This window comes from Ctenopharyngodon idella, chromosome 23 (genome assembly GCF_019924925.1).
Source record: "Ctenopharyngodon idella isolate HZGC_01 chromosome 23, HZGC01, whole genome shotgun sequence".
Taxonomy (NCBI): domain Eukaryota; kingdom Metazoa; phylum Chordata; class Actinopteri; order Cypriniformes; family Xenocyprididae; genus Ctenopharyngodon; species Ctenopharyngodon idella.
The window spans coordinates 876614-891903 of NC_067242.1; the positions used below are offsets into that span (position 1 = coordinate 876614).

General features: G+C 37.2%; 1 protein-coding gene and 1 long non-coding RNA gene across 3 annotated transcripts in view; both read left to right on the forward strand.

The window, feature by feature from the left end:
* LOC127506432 (uncharacterized) overlaps nucleotides 1–15290 on the forward strand; it is a 59903-nt gene that overhangs the window by 36656 nt on the left and 7957 nt on the right. The gene's annotated exons all lie outside the window — the stretch shown is intronic.
* Nucleotides 1–15290, forward strand: part of vopp1b (VOPP1 WW domain binding protein b) — a 55884-nt gene that overhangs the window by 36122 nt on the left and 4472 nt on the right. For both annotated transcript variants that reach the window (XM_051882911.1, XM_051882913.1), the window contains 2 exons: nucleotides 9257–9334; nucleotides 10908–11041. In XM_051882911.1, the coding sequence (XP_051738871.1) occupies nucleotides 9257–9334; nucleotides 10908–11041 (212 nt within the window). The remainder of the gene's footprint in view (nucleotides 1–9256; nucleotides 9335–10907; nucleotides 11042–15290) is intronic.

A 15290-nucleotide genomic window follows, 5' to 3' on the forward strand; every position in this document is an offset into this window, starting at 1 on the left:
ACTCAGTAAATAAATATCTGTGACATTTAATATGTTGGCTTTCATCACTATTTATGTTTGTCTTTCTACAGAAAAAAATATTAACGAAATCAAAAATGTGAGCCGGGGACCTCTGGTTGAATTGACGCGGTACTTTATGAACATTATATGTAGTCTATCAGAAGCCTGTGGTCATGAATTAAGGAAGAAAGGCTGTTGATGTCTATGAGCCTGGAAAGGGTTTTGAACTCATTTATGAGAACTTTAGAGTCAAATATTCTGATTCTGAGTGTTTTTAAAGAGAAGAGAATTCAAATCGCTCTGACCAGGTCTTTCCAACAGTTCTGATCTGATCCGACAGGTTTGACTGTTATAGTTACATGTAGCTTTCATCAACCCATGATTTAACCTGCCGTGTAGAAAATTTGACTGTAGAGTGTCAGAGAGAGTTTCACATTGAGCCTGAGAGTACTTGTGAAGAATCTGAGGCCATCTATCAAAAAGCTGGAGCTAAACCGTAAGTGGACCCAATGAGACCTTGCAAAAACATTATTTATACATCATTGAAACATTTTTTAATGTTACTACATGTTTCAGAACATTCAGAGAACATTCAAAGTTACATTCCCGTAATGTTTGGAGAATGAGAAAATGGAATGTTCACATAACCAAGAGCGTTTTAAAAATTAGATGTTTATTGGATGAAATTTTCTCCTGAAGCTGTTAAACTTTATCAAGTCAAACTTCTCTCTTTGCAGCAGTGGTGTTTTCAGGGCAGTGAATTTATTTCCTTTCAAACTGTAGATGTTTAGGCAAATCGTCTTATTTCTGATGATTCAGCTCTCTTTCACCGTCTCTGTCCATTTACACGCAGCCTTCCTGAAAGATTAAACGCTTGCATTAAGGGCTGAGAATCCCTTCAGTCCATGCTGTGCATTCGAGCAGAAATCACTGCGCTGAAATAAGCTGCGGTGCTCAGATATGAGCGATTACTACACATTTATCATCACATCAAGGGTGTATTTTCATAGAATTAACTCCGAAATGCTGCATTTCCTGTATTATTTTGTGCAATATCGGTTGTTGTGTGGACATGTGGCTTATATGGTGAATGTCACCTTTTAAATATAGATCATAAGTTTTCTTTGAAGGCCTGTAAATATTGACATGGCCTTCCTTTATAATTTATGAAGACTTTAAATGTGCCTGGACACAGTCTTGCATGTTTCATAGACAATCATATGAACATGACAGGGCATATTTAGACCTAGTTGATGAAATTAAAGGGGGAATTTATTAAACAGATTTCTTTAGTAATTCAGCACAGAGAATCAGAATCGTCCATTGGTCAGCTGATGGTGAGTGGAGATGTGCGCGATCCTCTCTCTGCACTTCAGCGGACACATCGACCTCCTGCCGTCTCTTAACCGTGCAGCGGGAGAGCGTCCTTGAGCACAGCTCCGCTCATCCGCTGTATCAGTTATTTGAAGTTGAATGGAAATGAAGCCGGTCTGAGCACTTGATCCGGTCCATTGACTCTCCCTGCTTTGACTGGAGCTCTACACAAGAGCAGCTTCCTCTCGCGGTTCGACTGTCAGCTCTCCACTTCTCTGAAGAGTAAAGTCTGAGGACGTTTATTCTCAATTTGAAGGTTATTGTCTTGTTTTAGAGGATGTGGATCAGGCAGTGTGTGTGTGTGTGTGTGTGTGTGTGTGTGTGTGTGTGTGTGTGTGTGTGTGTGTGTTTGTGCAGGTAAACCTCCTTAGTAGCAGCAGATGCATCTCTTCTGGAAATAATCAAATCCTGTCACTCTTCAGGTCGAGGACATCGAGTCCATAAACTAATAATTAACTTCTGCAAAACAAGAACAGTCTGTGCTGGAGAATCAGAGATTTTATACTGGATGAACTTTGTGTCTGTTGTGCTCAAGTCAGTGTTTTTGTTATTGAGAGAAGAAGCAGCAACATCAAAGTGTCAGTCAAGATGTATATGTGGAGTATATATCTCCAGATTTTAATTACTTTAAATTAATATTTTTAAATTAAATGATTACTTGTCATTTGGGCAGTCTTAAAAATATTCATATTTAAAGCAGTGTGACTCTTCGTCAGAGTTACACCTCACTGAACAAAGACTTGCTGTAAATATCAAAGTCAATGCAGACGGTTCTGCTCGTTACATCAAAGGGCAGCAGCTTTTAAAGTGCGGTGGTAATTAGGACCTTCGGTTACAGATGTTCTGTTGAAAGGTCATCATCAATGGGTAATTATCCACTTCAGCATCCACAGTGGCAGGAGTATTTACCCAGCGTGCTAATGTGTCACACGAATTGGGTTTTATATTACAATTTCAAAACCTTTACATGGTTGTTTTTAAGCCTATTGAGCTGATAGTAAACATGTCAGATGAGCACATGCATTAATAATTACTTTTGATTTGATTGAACCTCAGTGTTTAAAATGTAAGTGGGTTAGGGTTTTGGGTGATTAACATTAATTTCAGTTAAAGGGGACCCTTTTACAAGATGTAATATAAGTCTCTGGTGTCTCCAGAATGTGTCTGTGAAGTTTCAGTTCAAAATACCCCACAGATCATTTATTATAGCTTGTCAAATTTGCCCCTATTTGGGTGTGAGCAAAACACACCGTTTTTGTGCGTGTCCCTTTAAATGCAAATGAGCTGCTGCTCCCGGCCCCCTTTCCAGAAGAGGGCGGAGCTATAACAGCTCAACAACAACAAAGCTGGAGAATCTCACGCAGCCAAAATGAGGATTGTCAGTAACGGTGTTCAGCCTTACATTGTTCAAACCGGAGTCGACACTGATGGAGAGACTCAGGAAGAAGTTACAACTTTTAGAATGAAACTGGACGTTTCTGAATGGTTAGTGGATAAATTTATGTAGTTGCTGTGGAGTTGATTCAACTCATCGACTAGCATGTGCCGTCATGTTAATCTTTTGTGCAAATCCAGTGTTGAATTGACCCTCGTTTGTGAATCAGTCCGGCGTAAAATGACGGCATGTCAACAACACTCTACTACAACAACTCTTCCTCTTCTCTTAAGCAGCCTAACAAGGCCACACCCCCTTTGTTGTGTGTTCTCGGGGCGGGGTTTATGTAAATATTAGGGTTAGTGATGTCACCAACCCGGGAAGAAGCTCATTGTGGTCCCTACCAGCCGTTTGTTGTAGTCCTTAAAAAGAGAATTTTTTAAAAGAAAATATCTCTCTTTGCATTGAACTTTGAGCGTCGTAACTTTGCAGAGGTTGTTTATGATCAAACAGCAACATTACAATGAAATCATAATCAAGGACCCATTGAAAATATTTATCTTATTTTTATTTATCAACAAAAGATACTAAAGATGCTCATGCTGCACTTTTTGTACAGTTAAAGTGAACTAGAAATGGGAATGTCAAAAAATGATACTGTAAAATCAGAGCATGCAACTTTATCCCAAGTCTTCTGAAGCATTATGATACATGTGAGGAAAAGACTAACATTTAAAGTGCGAATCACTGAAAATCTTGCTTGACAGTCATTTTGTGGAGTTTTTTGTGTTTTGAACTTCTCAAGTCAATCCAAAAATAATCCGTCACAGTTAAAGCACTGAAGCATAAAGGTACAATCAAAGAGAAAAACACATCGACCCGTCATAGCATCAACATTCAAGGTCTTTTGGATGCTGAAGAACCAGATAAGAAGATCACAGCAAACCACAGTAGAACTAGGGGTTATTTTCATTCTCTACATCAAACATTGGACCCAGTTCACAAGAAGAATTATGCAAATGATCTGTTTGAGATATTGGAGCATTTCTTTTTGTGCTGGCGGGGTTTGCACAGGCAAACACACGTTTTCTTTGGAAACCCACTTGTATGGCTATTGCAGAGATTTGCGGTTGGTCAACACAAAATGCTGACCTTTACATGTGACATTTTGATATTTTGTTTTACAGTATGAGGAATGATACTCGTTGAGTTGACCGTGACTCGTTTTGTTTGTCTGTGTGAAGCATGAACAGATTTGCGTTGCTCTTGGCAGTGGACTGTGAGATTAGCTGTCATGGTTTCCACAACTCTTGATATTATCAGCTGTAGGATTAGGGCTTGACCTACTAGGATTGGATTATATTTCATACTCATGCTTATCTGTTATCTGGTTTTCTAAATCAGATGGGTAGTGCAGCTTGTGCTCTTTGGGCAATTAATTTATTCAAAGTGCCATTCATACACACAATGACAGAAGTCATTGTTTGGAGTTTCATGTGGATTTCTGTTCCCTTTGCTCCCTGTGTTCCTGGTTGTTGTTTTGTTTGGATTACTAATAAACCCCTGCATTTAGATCCTCATCTTCTCCTGCATTTCTTGCTCCCCGCGTTACAGAACGACTGGCCAAGAACAAAGGAAACACAAGGGTAACAAGACACACATGGGAACAATCAGGGAAATAATCAACATGGAAAAACTACAAAAAGACTACAAAGATGGCAGACAGAACAGGAAACAGGAAGTATAACAAAAGAGAATGTGAAGTGTTCCTCTGGCTGCTCAGACTTTAACCCTTTTATGCCTGAAGTGTAAAGCTTAGAACAGTTTGATCAACTCTTTAACGTGTGCTGAGCAATCCCGCTAAACCAGAGTGTACCGCCTGCAGTCGCCATCTAGCTATGAAAAAAATTAATAATAATTTTTTATAACTACTGCCGTGATCAACACAAAATGTCATTTGAAAGTTGAGTCTGAACTTTACAATGAATTTAGCTAATTTGATTAACTCCTAAGTAGTGCTGAGTTATTTGCTGATAAATAAAAACAAAGTTTTCATAATTTATGAAATACTTTTTTGTACTATGTGCTGCAATGTGTCAAAAACATCATACAGCTCAGATAGCCATGTGTCATATGTCATTTGAAATGTCTCACGGAGTAGAATATAACAAGCATAATTATTTTGGGCTTTGACTAAAGTTGAGCAAGTTTTTGTACATGAAGCCCCGCAAGACCCATATAATATATACATGCGGCATTTATGTCATGTTTTCACTCATAACTTCATGAGACATGCTCTGATTGTGGAAAATGGCAGATTCTCACGATTAAAATGAGTCCAAAGTAAACATAATCCAGTGCATCAATCACAAGATATTCCTCACAGAGTTACGACACATAAAACTCCACAGGCGCACAGGCGCTAACTAAAATCAGATGTAGCTTTCACGTGGCGTTTCCGCTTATAACTTCATGAAACATGCATAGATCGTAGAAAATGGCACATTATTACTTATAGTGGATGCTCCCGATTGAAATGAGTCCAAAATCCATTGCGTTGATCACAAGATATTCCTCATGGAGGAACGATTTTAGAAATGTCCATTAGGGGGCATCAAGGGCTAAACAGAAAGGCTTTTTTGGTCAAAGTCAATGTTTTTTTGTCTTTTATCAGCAGTTTCTCAGCATGAGAATATCTAAATGTAATGAAAATGTCCTTTCGACTATTCTTGCTAGAGTTTTGGAGGTATGAGTCTTTACTTTTGTGTATGTCACTCAACTTTAAAAATGCCTTCAGGGTTTAAAGGGTTAATGTGCTGAAGATTCAGACTGTGTTTCAGACAGTTCAGAGAGTTTGGCACATCTACATGCTCTTAAAGAGCTTGATTCAGCTCAAGTGGACCATATTTGTGTTCTTAGCAAAACTGCTTTGAGTGCTTGTGGACTCCATCAGCCGTCCGTCTGTCCACTTGAGAGAGGAGATCAACTCAAAGATGCTCTGAATACTGAGAAAAAATCTGCAGGATTCTGCGGAAGTGATTTAAACAGAGAAATGTGAGAACTATGAAGTCATTCTGGAACTATTTTAAAAGTAGCCACAATATGTAATAAATGAACATGCGGGAACTTTGTGATTGACAGTTGCTCCAGTTCAGCAGAAATCTGTGGGCTGCAGATTCAGTGCATATGAATTACTTATGAATAAGGTAATACTGATTATTGCACTCTGTTGGAGGCCTACAGCTCCAACAGAGAAGGATGAGATATGTCACTCAGTGAAAAATAAATGAGAGAAACTGCATGAAGTCCTGCTTTCCAGTAAAAATAAATGATTTGCTAGCAACATATAAATCACATCATGTTCCATTATGTAGTGATTAAAGAGATTATCAAGATAAACTTTAGCTGGACCAACCTGAAAAAAATAGCAGATGATTTAGATTTGAGCGAAGAAGATACTAAATTTATGATAGCATTTTTATCAGTGATATGCTGTTTTTATGTTGTTCTGCTCACCAAGGCTGCATTTCTACTTTAATATAGTTGATGCAAAGCTGAATGTTTCAGCATCATTACTCCAGTCTTCAGTGTCACATGATCCTTTAGAAATCATTCTAATATGCTGATTTGCTGCTCAGGAAACATTTATGATTATTATCAATGTTGAAAACAGTTGTGCTGCAGACCAACTAAAGACCAATTAGACCAATTAAAGACATTTTAAGATGATTTTAGGCAAAAAGGCTGAAAAAAAATAATGAAAACAGTCATTTGTAATTTGATTTAATGGTTTATCACTTTCGACCAGTAGGTGGCGCTGTGACCAAATTAATGTGGTGTGGTCAGAGTGAGGTGACAATGACACATGCAAAGTTTGGTGTCAATATGCCAAAGCATTGCAGAGATACAGCCTTTCGAGTTGTTTTGGCACCATGCCTCAAATTTTTGCTGCGATATATACGAAAATGGTTTCGTCTATGAAAATGAAATCCATAACTTTTTGTCGTCACAGTCTGAAGATGATCTGACTCGAAGTTGGTGAAAATTGGACAAACAATCTAGGAGGAGTTCGAAAAAGTAGGTTTATAAAGAAAATCAAAATGGCAGACAAAGTTCAGCCGACTATGGCTAAATTGGTATCTATGTTCTCGGCATGACCCAAGGAATTTATTAATACAGGCTAATTTATTCAAAAGTTATTAACAATTTTGGAAATTTCATTATAACTTTTGACCACAAGGCGGTGCTGCCCCAAAACTTTTTGAGTACTGTCAGGGCATAGTGCCGAAGACACATACTGAGTTTCATAACGATACACCAATGCGCTTGAAAAACATATAGCATTTCACGTCAAAATTCAAAATGGTTGACACCCAAAATGGCTGATATGGGAAAATTGGGTATCATTCAACTCGGCCAGAATACGCTAAAGCGTTGCGGAGATATAGCCTCACGTTTAATTTGGCGGGCACTTCGTCAAATTCGATCGCGCGTTAATCAAAAACAGTTTGATGAATCGGCTTGAATTCCATACATTTTTATCGGCATGGTCTGAAGATTATCTAATTCAATTTCAGTGAAAATCGTAGTTTTAGTAGTTTAGTAGTAGTTTTTAAAAAAAAATAAAAATGGCGGCAAAAATTTAATGATGGAAAATGACGTAGGGTGCAATCAAATCACCTTAAGCCAAGGAATCAGACGAAAAAAGGGTTGTTTCTAGCCCTTACAGTTCAAAGGTTATTAGCATAAATGTGAGTGCAACTTTGGACAGTTGGTGGCGCTAGAGGGATTGAGTTAGAGACCCCAAATTTGCTATGCTGACAGTTCAGACTGTCCTCTATCTGTGTGCCAAATTTCATAACTTCCCCGAAGCGTTTCTATGGGCTACCATAGACTTCCATAGTGGAAAAAAATGGAAGAAGAAAAAAAAGAATGCCAACGATTACAATAGGAGCCTACACACCTTCAGTGTTTGGCTCCTAATAAATAAAAAAAATCTTACTGACCCCAGACGATTGAATCAAGATTGTGGTTGATCTCTCTGGTGTTTGGTATGACATCATCATTTAATTCTATGAATTTCTTAACCTGGCTGACATTAGTTATAGACATAAGACATAAGAGACATAAAGATAGACATATAGACATAAGTTATGTCTTTTGTACAGGCTACTGATTTATTTTTGTTTGTTTGTTTGTTTTGTTTTTAATACAGTTCTAATTTTGGTCTGTTTGTTGCAAATGGAGGTGTCATTGTGATTGTTCTGTTTCACAGACATTTGTTCGTCTAATGGTGATAATCATATGCTCCACCCTCTGGTTCACTCATAAATGGCCCATTAAGTATGTTAATACATTCAAGTCACTCTAATGGGGCTCATTTATTTCCTCTCTGCTCCTTTCAAAATGTGGCACAGCTTGAAAAAAGTCTGATGCTTTCAATATTCTTTACTGGAGAAAATTAAGAAAGCTGTAGCTGTTCCCCTTTTAGAATGAGCTTTCTCAGATCACAAAATATAAGGTTGAAAATAGGATTTGCTCTTCGGTTTTCCAGAACCCTAAATGAGCTGGGATTTCAGGCACTGTGACGAGAGCTTTATTTGTGTGGTATTCAGCACTTTGATTAGCGAGTCTCAGTCATTAGCAGGCTGCTGTTGAGCTGAAGCTCCTGCCTTTGATTCATACAGCCTCCTTGTCATTTTGTCATGCTGTAGAGCTTCCAGCACGAATCCCCGTTTGATCTCTACTCGCCTGCGACGCTGGCCGTCACGGGACAGAATACCCACTCATCAAACCTTCATTACATATCAAATCAGCACGATGAGCTTCACGTCTCGCATGTCACATGTGCAGGGTTTCAGACTGCTCTGAAATGACTCGGAAAATTATGAAATTTGGCACACAGATAGAGGACAATCTGAACTGTCAGCATAGCAAATTTGGAGTCTCTAATTCAATCCCTCTAGCGCCACCAACTGTCACCAAATTTCCACTCATGTTTATGTAACTGTTGAACCGTAAGGGCTAGAAACTAAATTCTTTTTTTCCTCTGATCGCCTTGGCTCGTCATTTTCCGTCATGAAAAAAATTTTCATGAAAATTGAACCAGATCATGCTGACAAAAAAAGTTATGGAATTCATGTCGATTGTCGTTCCTTCACTCTGCTTCACTTTCCTTTGCAACCGAGAGGTATATCCATGGTTTTATTGAAGATTTTTGATTGTTTACAGTAGCACAATGCAAATACTGCAGCTGCTGTGGAAAGAGAAACTTTACACTAATTGTTTCATCATTAGTTAAAATCCTACAAGGATATTTGATGTTCATCTAGTGAAATATTAGTATTCATTCCAGTTTCCCATTGCTTCATTCATCATTGTTCATGTTTTCCATGAGCAAGATCATATCGGCTCTCAGTGAAGGGCTTCTAGCACGCGTTGTTGTAAATGGAAATGATCCGTAGCATCTTTCAATCATGCCGTCTTGACCTCTGGTTTCCTCCACAGATGCCGCTCGTACGAGGACTGCTGTGGGACGCGCTGCTGCGTCAGAGCCCTGTCCATCCAGAGGCTCTGGTACTTCTGGTAACAACTGCCTTTTCTTCTCCTTTTCGACAGTTTAAATGGTCTTTTATTTCACTCTTAAAAATAAAGGTTGGATATTAGCATTGATGGTTCCATGAAAAACTTTTAACATCCGTGGAATCTTTCCATTGGACAAAAGATTCTTCAGATTATTAAAACATTCTTCAGACAAAGAAAAAGAAAGTCTTTTAAGAACTGATCACTGAAAGGTTCTTTGGGGAATTAACAAAAAAAAATAAATAAAATAAAGGTAATTGTGAATTTTTTCAGTTTGGACTTTATAACTCACAACTGAAAGTTTATATCTCACAATTTTGAGAAAAAAGTTAGAATTGCAAGATATAAACTTGCAATTTCCCTTTTTAATTTTATTATTCAGTGGCGGAAAACAGCTTCAATAGAAAACCGCCCTTTGGGAACCTTTATTTTGAAAAGTGTATGCTGGGAAAAAAGTCAGAAAAACTTTTGTTACTAAATTTCACAAATAATTACAAAGAAATTGTAAGTGACACATTGAATTAAATGTATAGAAAAACTGTATAGAATTTTAAAGGGGTCATGAACTGCATCGTTTTATTGTTGTATAATGTTTCCTGGGGTGCACTTATAATGTTACTATGATTTTTACATCAAAAATTGTCATAATTTAGAAATAAAAGTCATTTTTCCTACCCTGATTTTATCCTCTGATTTGAACACTCTGTTTTAAGGGGCGTGTCTGCTGTGAGACTTCAGTGGAAACGCCCACTGCTGTGATTGGCTAACATCTTTGCATATGAAATAGCTTAATATTACTCTGTATGTGGAACTCTCGAAAACTTTTAGCACGTTTTTACTATTACAGCTCTCAAGGTTTACTAATCGTGAAAAGTGTTGATTATTACGTTTAGATCTATGGCATTATATTGAGATCGTGGCATGAAAGGTTGCAGTGATGAACATTGTAGTCGTTCACAGACGTGTTGTTGAGCTCATGAAAGCATTGAACTCAATTTCTGCTCACTAACGAATGCTTTCATCATAACTAACAGTGCAAACACGATGTAAATAAAAGATTTGTTGAATAAAACAGGAGTTTTGGCGCAAGTCCAGAACTCAGTCACTGATAAACCCGTGCTGTTTGATTGACAGCTCCAGCGATTGTCAAGGGAGCGTTCTTACTACTAAGAGAAACAGCGTGAAGTTGAGCGTTTAGTCACTCTCCTCCTCCTCTCACTAACACACCAGTGGGCGGGGCTAATGCTGCAATGATGAAGTAGGTGTTGATTTCTTCTGCGGAGGCGGAGTTTCACCGCTATATAACTAAAGAGGCACATTCCATGAGTCATAATTTGAGCTTGGTTACAATAAAAGTTTTTTTTGGACTAACAAGTTTTCGGTTCTGAAACGTACAGGATATTCTTATAGTACGATGACCTCATGAAAAATGTATTTCTCAATTCATGACCGCTTCAATATCAGTTATCTGTTGCAAGTTGCAACATGAAGGTAATTAGGAGCTGAATTTAAAATCTGTGACTTTTTGCTTCAAGATGGCTGTGATTGGAAGATTGTGTGTTCCTCTTTCTGATAGGCTGCTGCTGATGATGGGCGTGCTCTTCTGCTGCGGCGCAGGCTTCTTCATTCGCCGGCGGATGTATCCGTCTCCGCTCAGCGAGGAACCTGCCTTTAACGTGTCCTTCACCAGACAGCCTGTCAGCACGCCAGGTGAGGATCCATCTTTCAGGCCCAAACAACCACAAAATGCATCAGTCATTGATTGACACCACCTAAAGAAGACAAGAAGTGCATTTTTTAAATGTTGCTCCCAACTTTTGTGTGTACCGTGTGCTGTTTTTTTACTGCTATTTATGTGGTCACTAATATGTAGAGCATTTCAAATCAGTCTCTGTGAGGTTAGGATGCTGCCTATGTGAACAGCTCACTATGTTTTGGAACGGAGCCTGAGTCATGTTGTATTCAGAAACTATGACAGGACCTTATTGAATATGATTATGATGCTGCTGCTACAAAATATGTCTCTCATCTCACAATTTGGCCTTTTTCTGAGCCAGACAAGGTTTGGAAATGCACCTCTCGAATTCTCCCTCTCTATTAGGTTCGTAACAGGCAGTTATTATTAGTCGGCTCTTGCTCGGAGCCAAGGTTGGCACTTCACCACAGACTTGATTTATTTCCCCGTCTCTGTGCCAAACCAGCAGAAAATTGCAAATGAGCCATTCTGGTGTGTGAGCAGATACGCTGCCAACATATGGCCAGAAACGCCCTGCTGTTCTCAATAGATGGAGTAAACAGCGTTTCTGGACAGCCTGTTTTGTAAGCTAGTGCATTGTCAGTTACTAGCTGTTTTCATGCGTTCCCTGTCATATCTATTGTTGCTTCAGTTGGCAGCAAAACAAGGGTGTAATTTGGATCTTCAAAGTAGTATTCAGTTATTTTCTCTTCTGTGCACTGCGTCTGTGACACGCCATTCTGTGTCACGCTTGTTTCTGCCATGGAATACAACATACATTTATATCTTGCAGTTCTGACTTTTTTTCTCATAATGACTTTTTTTCTCACAATTCTGACTTCATTTCTCGCAATTCCGAGTTTATAACTCACAGTTCTGACTTTTTTTCTCACAATTCTGACTTTATATCTCAAAATTACGATTTTATTTCTCACAATTCTGACTTTATTTCTCAAAATTACGACTTTATTTCTCGCAATTCTGACTTTATTTCTCAAAATTACGATTTTATTTCTCACAATTCGGACTTTATTTCTCAAAAACTACAAGTTTATTTCTCGCAATTCTGACTTTCCCAAAATTCCGAGTTTATTTCTCACAATTCTGACTTTATTCCTTAAAAATTACGAGTTTATTTCTCGCAATTCTGATTTTATTTCTTAAAAATGATGAGTTTATCTCTCGTAATTTTTAAGAAATAAAGTCCAAATTACGAGTTTATCTCTCACAATTTGGACTTTATTTCTCAAAATTATGACTTTATTTCTCACAATTCTGATTTTCCTAAAATTACGACTTTATTTCTCAAAAATTACATGTTTATTTCTCACAATTCTGACTTTATTTCTCACAATTCTGACAGTATTTCTCGCAATTACAAGTTTATAACTCACAATTACTCATAATTAGTTTATACCTTGCAATTGTGAAAAAAAGTCAGAACTGTGAGTTTTTTCCTCACAATTCAGACTTTATTTCTCACAATTACGTTGATAACATGCAATTCTGTTTTTTCCCACCACAAAATAACAAAAAATGGAAATTGAGACTTTTTTTATCTCACAATTCTTAACTTTTTTCCTCACAATTGTGAGAAAAAAGTCTGCATTGTGAGATATAAGCTCAGAATTGTGAGATAAAAAGTTGCAATTACCTTTTTTATTTTATTTTTTTACTCCATGGCAAAAACAAGCTTTTATAAATTGGCTGTTACTGAAATGTTGGCGACAGTAATTTCAGTTTACAGTGTTGCACTTATTATGAACCCCTAGAAGACAAGCGCCCTGCAGAGGTGAAAGCAGAAATACCAAACTCAGACTTTTGTTGAAGGACTTACAAAAACACTAGTACTGGTACTTGAGCTCAAAGTTGCCTAAATTGTCTGTTTAGGGGTGGATTTTGGTCTGTTTTTTCTCAGCTCAACGTAAATAGAACTGAAAAAAAGTCTTTCATGTCTCTTCCTGCTATCCTTGCATGAATACCAAGTGAAAGTAACAGGTTTGAGCTGGTTAAGACGTGAGTTGAAAGAGTGATAGTAGTCCATACAGGCTGATAAATGACTCTGTCACAGTTTCATGCAGCATGTGTAATACTTTGTTTTCAGTTGCACATTTGAAATATTTAAATGCAGTGCTGCACACTTTCCTACTAGACTTTTATTATGAAATGTTTTGCATTTATTTTTACACACTGAGGAATGAGTCAAAATGATCAGAAAGCATGCAACAGATGCACATAATATAGTCTACATTTGACATCAGTTTTCATAAAAATACAACCCTGTTTTGCTTATTGAATAGTTGTATTGCAGAGAACCGATTATAATGTCTGAGAATAAAACATTGCCGTTCAATTGGCAATATTCAGTTTCATAATAAACTATTTTCCCAACCACTAAAACACATATTAGGAAAATGGGTCACTTTTGACTTTTATAAGTTTGTATCTGTTCCGAGGGAAAATGAGTCATTATATTCGCTACTTGAGTGGAAAATTGAACTGAAAATCTGAATAAGTCTGCAATTCCTTGGGTTTTATTTCTAAGGTGGTTTTAAGGACAAATTAACATGAAAAAGGAAAAGCACTCTCTCATTTATCTTATAGTACATAGTTAACTGGAAAAACTAAATAAAATGGGTCACTTGAGCTCCATTTTAAGCAAACAAAGCCTAAGTCGCATCAATAAGAGACTGAATCTAAATCCATAGAACTGCTAGAGGTCTAGTTAATGATATCTTGTGTTTGTAAACATATCTGCAGTTCATTTCACCAGAGAGGAACAGAGAGAGTGAAGGTTTTGGAGAAAAAACAAATATATATTAGGGCTGTCAGATTAAAAGTTTTAATCGCACCCTTTTGTTCGCACACTTATTGTGAAATTACCTTGTTTAAAGCTCATTTTGTCATAATTTTCTTTATCCAGCAAAGTAAACCATCAGACTGAAGGGTGATTCACACAAAACTGTACTTTCTGCAAGCTTTTTTCAAGGTAAATTTAGGTGTCTTTCCAAAAAAAAAAAAGGACACTTGGAAACTCCAAAAGGACACCAAATAACCAAATATATACATATAAGGAGTCCATATAATTAATACATTTATGCACACCATGAAAAAAAAAAAAAAAGAAAAACATTACAGAAAAAAAAATGTATTTGTGTTAAATTATTTTAATGTGTTAAGGACTTTGAATTAATTGCATGCGTTAGCGCGTTAACGTTGACAGCCGTAATATTTATCCTATATCTAAAATCATTAGGATACATTTCTTAACAGCAGTTAATTTTACACTCAAAATGCATTAAAACTACCAAAACACTTCATTCATGTCTCAGATCAGCTCATTCTTCCAGAACACTAGCAAAGGTTTCACTCATTTTGTCACTCATAAAACACAAACCTAAAAAACACTAACAACAGGAGTATTATACAATCATTTATTCTGTAACAAAACAAGAATGACACTCACTACTGTTCAGAATTCACTGCGGTTTGTTAAATTACTGTACCAAATTATTCCAAAGTTTCCCCCTTTGTACAGATAACAACATCTAATTGTTTTGATAATGTTTTATTTTTAGATTCTGAATATATTTTAAATTGGTGTTACTGTAGAAATGTAGCAAATCACTGTCTTATTCAGTTCTGATGTGTAAATATTTAGTTTCGAGCACCGATGGTGTGAGGACCCTACTGGAATTGCTCTGTTTATTTTTATTCTTCAAAATGAATTGCATTTTTGAGGGCCTAAACATGTGTGAAAAACTCTGCACACGCATCAGGAGTGGTGAAAATTTACGTCTGATATGGGTTTCAGAATTAGGTGTGGCAAAATGGCTCGATAGCTCCACCTACAAAATTACAACAAAGCGTCCCTCGCTCTACGTTTCACGTACAAGTACGAAATTCGGTACACACATGTAACAGCCCAATACCTACACAAAAGTCTATTGGAGCAAAATCTGAAACCCAACAGGAAGTCAGATATTTTGAATTATCTTTGCAAAATGTTTGCCATTTCCACATGTTGTACTTTAACAAACTCCTCCAAGATATTTAATCAGATCAGTCTAATCTAAAGGCCTTTACGACATTAAATTGTGAAGATCTTGAGGACGTGTCCGTGGCCTGTCAATATTCAATGTTTCGCTATGAAACAGGAAGTTGTTGTAACTTGGGCATACAATGTCCGATCTGCCCCAAACTTCATGTTTTATTAGTCCTGGC